We start from the raw sequence: 6,642 nt of genomic DNA, 5'->3' as shown, positions 1-6,642 counted from the left end.
TGTGTAAATAACAAACATTTATTGGTATCACTTATGGTAGAAAAAAAGTTCTACACCAAAATGCACATGACCCAATTGTTAAATAGAACATTTCCAAGGTGAACACATTTCCCAGCCCATATGTTTCTTCCCCCCCACCCCCTTAAGCCAATTCTAGTCTCCTTATCCCCCCCCTTCCCAGTCCCCCTCCCACCCATGAGTAACTGCTAACAAAAGCAGAAAACAGCCACTTGGGCTATAGCATTTTCAACTCCACTCCATAGTGAAGATTCCAATTACATTCGAGATTGAGTTCTCTCCATTTTCTCCTAACAAAAAGTTCCTGAGTCCAGTATTTACAATATTACAACACATAGGAGCGAGTGGTATCTACAACTCATCTTTTTCTACTGTTTCTTCACTCCCTGGAGGAGGGCCTGCACCACCATAGAGCTTGCTAACAATAGGCTGGACGATCTCTTCAAGTTCCTTCTTTTTTGCTTTAAAATCTTCAATCTCTGCATCTTGGTGACTCTCAAGCCACTCAATCTTTTCTTCTACTGCTTTTTCTACAATCTCCTTGTCTTCAGAAGAAAGCTTTCCACCTAGCTTTTCCTTATCACCAATCTGGTTCTTTAGTGAATAGGCATAACTCTCCAGCTCATTTCGGCTATCAATACGTTCCTTAAGTTTCTTGTCCTCCTCAGCAAACTTCTCTGCATCATTTACCATCCTCTCAATTTCTTCTGGTGTGAGACGGTTTTGGTCATTGGTAATTGTGATCTTGTTCTTGTTGCCTGTGCCTTTGTCTTCAGCTGTGACCCGAAGAATACCATTTACATCTATTTCAAAGGTGACTTCAATCTGAGGGACCCCTCGAGGAGCAGGAGGAATTCCCGTTAGGTCAAATGTTCCCAAGAGGTGGTTATCCTTGGTCAGAGGTCGCTCACCTACAAAGACATTCCATCATTACTTACAATACTGCTGGGAGTCAATGGATACAAGTTGCATAGAGGCTAGAGAAGAGCATCCCTCTAGCATTCAGGAGTGCCATAGAGGCCTAGGTAAATTATTAAGTGTTAACTAGTCCAACAATTTTACAGGTTAGGAAACTGAGAAATCTGAAAGTCACCGAGAAGGAAGATATGTCCATGGTCATACTAATCAAAATATATCTGACTCAAACCCAAGTCTTTCAATTCGAAATTCAATCTTATTACATTACATCAACTTTAGAGTTAATACCCTTATGTTCATTCAACCTGGGCTCAAAGTAAATCACTGTCAAGCTCTACCCTCCCCAAAGGCACTCAGTCATAATTAAATGTTCCAATCTTTGCTTCTGTATAAGCAATGTACTTTGTATCCTATATTATTAGCAAAAGGCACTGTTTTTAAGAAGGAAATGAGATAGAAGTTGGGAAAAAAAAACACCACATTTAATATTGGGTATGAATGTCTTTTTTTCCAATGACTGGAAGTTAAAGAGAGGCAACATCATATTTTTCAGAGCCCAAGATAGTTTAGAAAAAAATAAGAGTTGGGGCAGCTGGATGGCTTAGTAGATTGAGAGCCAGGCCTAGAGATGGGAGGTCCTGGGTTCAAATCTAGCCTCAGACACTTTTTAGCTGTGGACCCTGGGCAAGTCATTTAACCCCCATTGCCTAGTCCTTACTACCCTTCTGGCTTAGAACCAATATATAATATTGATTCTAAGGCAGAAGGTAAGGGTTTATTTAAGAAAAATAGTAGAGCATCCCAGGTGATACTTTACTGGCTGGAGCTGTGGGCAATTTTTCTTTAGCCTCAATTTTCTCAACTGTAAAGTGGGAAAAATCTCTTGATATATGGTCAAGTTTACTTAGTATGGTTTATTACTTTATATTAAAATGAATTACCTTCATAGACTTTGATAGTGACAGTTGGCTGATTATCAGAAGCAGTAGAAAAGATCTGAGATTTCTTGGTGGGCACTACGGTATTTCTTGGGATCAATTTGGTCATGACACCACCAACAGTTTCAATGCCAAGTGTAAGAGGACACACATCAAGGAGCACCAGATCACCTATAAGATAAAAAGAATTAGTTTCAAGTTAAATTCTACTTATTAGTAGTCCTCCAACAGACACACAAAATAATGTATGTGCACCACATTACCATAGTAGAATTCTCTGAAAACTTTTCTTAAAATTCAAAACTAATCTATCTCAAATCTGGGTCTCAAGTCCTAAACCAGTTCTGTCACAATATAATGGCCCCAAAGAGAAGCATGTTGAGAATTCTAATAAAGCCCATTTGGAAATATTATGCTATTGACCTACCAGTATCTTGGTCACCAGACAATACACCAGCCTGGACAGCAGCACCATAAGCAACAGCTTCATCTGGATTAATGCCCCGGGATGGCTCTTTGCCATTGAAGAACTCTTTCACTAACAGCTGTATTTTAGGGATTCGAGTAGAGCCCCCCACAAGAACAATTTCATCAATATCGGACTTCTTCAAATCTGAATCTTCTAATACTTTCTGGACAGGCTTCATAGTAGACCGGAATAAATCCTGAAACAGAACCAGTAATAAATAAATATGTGTCTTAGATGTCTTTATCATACTGTAATTAACAGTGGAAATAAATCCATTAACCCACCACAGTTCTCTCTATTTCCTATACACTTACCATGTTTAGTTCTTCAAACTTGGCCCGAGTAAGTGTCTCAGAGAAGTCTTCACCTTCAAAGAAAGATTCAATTTCAATTCTAGCCTGATGTTGAGAGGACAATGCTCGCTTAGCCTTCTCAACCTCCCGTCGAAGTTTCTGCACAGCTCTGTTGTCTTTCCTCACATCTTTTCCAGTTTTCTTTTTGTACAACTTGATAAAGTGCTCCATGACTCGTTGATCAAAATCTTCTCCACCCAGATGAGTATCACCATTTGTGGCCACCACTTCAAACACTCCATTGTCAATAGTGAGCAAGGACACATCAAAAGTGCCTCCACCCAGATCAAACACAAGGATGTTCTTTTCTCCCTCCCTCTTGTCTAGACCGTAGGCAATGGCAGCTGCCGTACTGAAGGGAAAAGAACAGCGCTAAGTCAGATCAGGATTCCCCCAATTTCCAAAACATTTTACATCTCCCAGGTTATTAATACTTACGGTTCATTGATGATCCTCATAACATTAAGGCCAGCAATAGTCCCGGCATCTTTGGTTGCCTGACGCTGAGCATCATTGAAATAAGCAGGAACAGTAACAACTGCATGGGTAACCTAGAATGCAAAGTTGTCTCTTTTTAAATATTTTCTACATAACTCCACTGTAATTTTACCTATTCATAATTTAGTTACTAATAGGAATAAACATGAAGTCTCAACTTAGTCTAACCTATTTTGGTTCAGAAAGAAAATCATTCATTAAGATAGTAAGTCAATTGCCACTGCAGAATCATAGATTTTTAGAGATGAAAGGATTTTACAGACCTATTCTATTTTCTCATTTTACAGGTGAAATAATGCCAAGGAAACTGCCATTTTTCCAAAAGTCATGTTAATAAGTGATACACCTGAGATGTGTATTATGTCTCTCACCTTGCCTACACAGATTTCTATTACCAATCATACCAGTTTTAAGGTGTTACACCTTATAGGGATAGGGCCTATAATTTCATTGGCAAAGGAAACTCTTCCCCCTGCCCCATGTAAGTAAGCACCTGTTCTAGAGCTCAAGTCTGACAGAGTTGCTCAGAACACTGAGAGGTTAAGTTACTTGCCCTCAGGTTACATAGCCCATGTATATCAGAAACATCACAACATTCAGGCCTAGCCTTTTATGATGATGCTATTCTATGTTTCTTCATTGGGAATGTCAAATGTTAACACCAAGTCCTACATTTTCCCAATGGACTATCAGTTTTCTATAGTTATTACCTTTTTGCCTAGATATGCCTCAGCTGTTTCCTTCATCTTAGTCAGGACCATGGCAGAAATTTCTTCTGGGGCAAATGTCTTTGTCTGTCCACCACCAACATCCACCTGAATGTATGGTTTGGTCTTCTTTTCAACCACCTATTTTAAAAGAATAAGAAGTTCCAATTACTTATTTACCTACAAATTAATTGCATTAAATATTGATACAGATCTCTTTTGTTACTCAGGAACCTAACCCATTTGAAGACATTAAGCCTTAAATTTTCTTCCAAAAAGTTATTTCTGTATTTGTGTCTTTAAAATGCCTACTGGATACCATGGACTATCTTAACTTGCTTCTTAGTACTATGCTGTCCAAAGTAGTCATATGGATTTTTGTTGAGTTAAATATGCTTTCTAAGTTTTGGTTATTTTACTCAAGCAAAGTCATTATCAATCACATTCTAAAAAGAGCTCCTTTGTAGTATGGTTAGAATATTTTTGCCTCACAAAGAACTTGTGTTCTTTCCAGGGTTAATTTTATAAGATGATTATTTGTTCAAGTACCCTTATAAAAGTGTTCCACTAGTTAATAAGTTAGAAGCTATTTTAAAGATCTTAGTGAAAAAAAAAGACACCAAAAATTTTGAGATCTTTAAAATAAGAGGCTCACATCAAACAAAAATCAAGTGATGTTCAGAAAAAAGCCACTTGCTTAAATCATTTTCAAAAAGTCAAAGTTAAGTAACAGAGCTGGGGTTCAAAACTACATCCTAGGGTGCAGCTGGGTAGCTCAGTGGATTGAGAGTCAGGCCTAGAAATGGGAGGTCCTAGGTTCAAATCTGGCCTCAGACACTTCCCAGCTGTGTGACCCTGGGCAAGTTACTTGACCCCCATTGCCCACCCTTACCACTCTTCCACCTAGGAGCCAATACACAGAAGTTAAGGGTTTTAAAAAAAAAAAAAGAAAAAAACTACATCCTAGTTTTCCTAATCAGACGAGGTTTAGCCTCATTCTATCAATATATTATTAACTTGAAGTAGAGAAAAACAAACCTTGAAAGGCAAGTATTTAATATCCTGCTGCACTGATGGGTCATTCCATGTTCGGCCAATTAGCCGCTTAGCATCAAAGACTGTATTCTCAGGGTTTGAAGTAAGCTGGTTTTTGGCAGCATCACCAATAAGTCGCTCTCCCTCTGGGGTGAAGGCCACATAAGAAGGTGTAATTCGATTGCCCTGGTCATTGGCAATAATCTCCACACGGCCATTCTTGAATACTCCAACACTGGAGAAGAGAACAGGTCAGAGAAAACAAATAAGCCTGGATAACAATTGTTGATAAAGAGGGCACTACTAGAGTGAAAAGGAAAAAAAGCTAAAAAAACTTCCTTCCCATTGACCCTCCTCCTGCCCGACCTTGATAAATCAGGTTTCTGCATAGAGACCTGGCCCGATCTAATGAATACTTCCATCTCAACTCTGGAAGGAGACCTAGGATGGGCCTGGGACCCCTAACGGCTGCCTCTCCCAAGGCTTTACCGCCCCACATCCTCAGTCCCGAGTAAAAGAATCTTCCAAGACAGAAAAAAGCCCTAACAAAGGCTCGCGGGAAATTATCCACCCAACCCCAAGCTCTAGGCCTAGACATGGCTGTCAGATGCCGGGCTGGACCAGAGATGATCTTCTCCCACCCCACAAACTCCAAAAACTCAGGGAAGATTTCGATAGGGACGGCTGCTGCTCTTACCACGAATAGGTGGTGCCCAGATCGATGCCCACCACAGTGCCCACGTCCTCCTTCTTGTCGTCCTCTTCGGCCCGCGCCCCCGCGGCTGCCAGGAGCAGCAGAGCGGCCGCCACCGCCACGAGCGAGCGCCTCATCCTGTCCGTAGGTCCGCCCGCCCGCCTCTCTGCACGTCTGTCCGTCTGTCCCTCTGCTCACCCGAGATTATTCTCTCAATGGAAAATGCTGGGAGGTGAAGTGTGGGCAACCTGCGGGAACATGGGCCGCGTTAGCTGAGGGGACTTCGGAGACGACCGGGGCCCATCGCGACAGCCTATGGGCGGAAGCTCCCCCAGGGCCGATTAGGCCGAGAAAAGGCGGTGGCGGCGGGTCTAGATAAGGCCTACTTGGTTTAGTATACTTTTCCTACTTCCTTTCCCCAGCTTAGGAATTAAGGTCGCGGAGCTTACCTCGAACGGCAGGTTTGGAAACGATATCGGGGGTCTCGCTGGTTCACACTAGGTCCGTTGGTCAAGTCTGGGCCCGAGCCGGCGCCGACTTCTCTTATATATCCACCCCCCAGCCCCGTCGTGGAGGCCTTCGATTGGTGGAGCCTCCGCGCGTTGGACGCTGCTCATTGGCTTCAAACACCAAGCTGGCCACCGCCGATTCGAGGCGGCCGCAGCCGCAGCTAACGTCACCTCCTCGACCCACCCCCCAGAGCCTAATTGGTCCCGTTTTGCGTCCAGGAAGACCAATAGGAGAGGCATTTGGGCCCTGCGGAAGCATTCCATTGGTCGAGCCACTGTCAATCGTTTGAGTGTGGCGCGCACCGGCTTCTCTATCCTCCGGCAGTTTCCGCTGGTTGCCGCCCTGGTCCCACCTTCTCTCTGGAGTTTCAGAGCAACCAGTGTGGGTGTCGACTGGGATCTCGGTTACCTGTGTGGGATGAGGGAAGCTCGGGGCCCCGCCCCTTCAGGCATTCCCTATCTTCCGTCCCTCACTTCTGTGTGATTAATTTCTCGTTACTCTA

The 6,642-nt window shown here is 42.8% G+C and overlaps 1 protein-coding gene across 1 annotated transcript; it reads right to left on the bottom strand.

The window, feature by feature from the left end:
* HSPA5 (heat shock protein family A (Hsp70) member 5) lies at window positions 1-6,136 on the bottom strand. The gene is made up of 9 exons (XM_044664240.1): window positions 6,080-6,136; window positions 5,634-5,878; window positions 4,940-5,171; window positions 3,905-4,042; window positions 3,135-3,247; window positions 2,658-3,048; window positions 2,302-2,539; window positions 1,878-2,045; window positions 1-929 (listed from the first exon to the last, which is right to left on the bottom strand). Exons 2-9 carry the CDS (start codon window positions 5,765-5,767, stop codon window positions 370-372), a joined length of 1,974 nt encoding a protein of 657 aa, XP_044520175.1. The 5' UTR covers window positions 5,768-5,878; window positions 6,080-6,136; the 3' UTR covers window positions 1-369.
* Window positions 6,137-6,642: the final 506 nt, after the last annotated feature.

This window comes from Gracilinanus agilis, chromosome 2 (genome assembly GCF_016433145.1).
Source record: "Gracilinanus agilis isolate LMUSP501 chromosome 2, AgileGrace, whole genome shotgun sequence".
Classification (NCBI taxonomy): domain Eukaryota; kingdom Metazoa; phylum Chordata; class Mammalia; order Didelphimorphia; family Didelphidae; genus Gracilinanus; species Gracilinanus agilis.
This window is presented reverse-complemented; position numbering and strand designations above follow the sequence as displayed.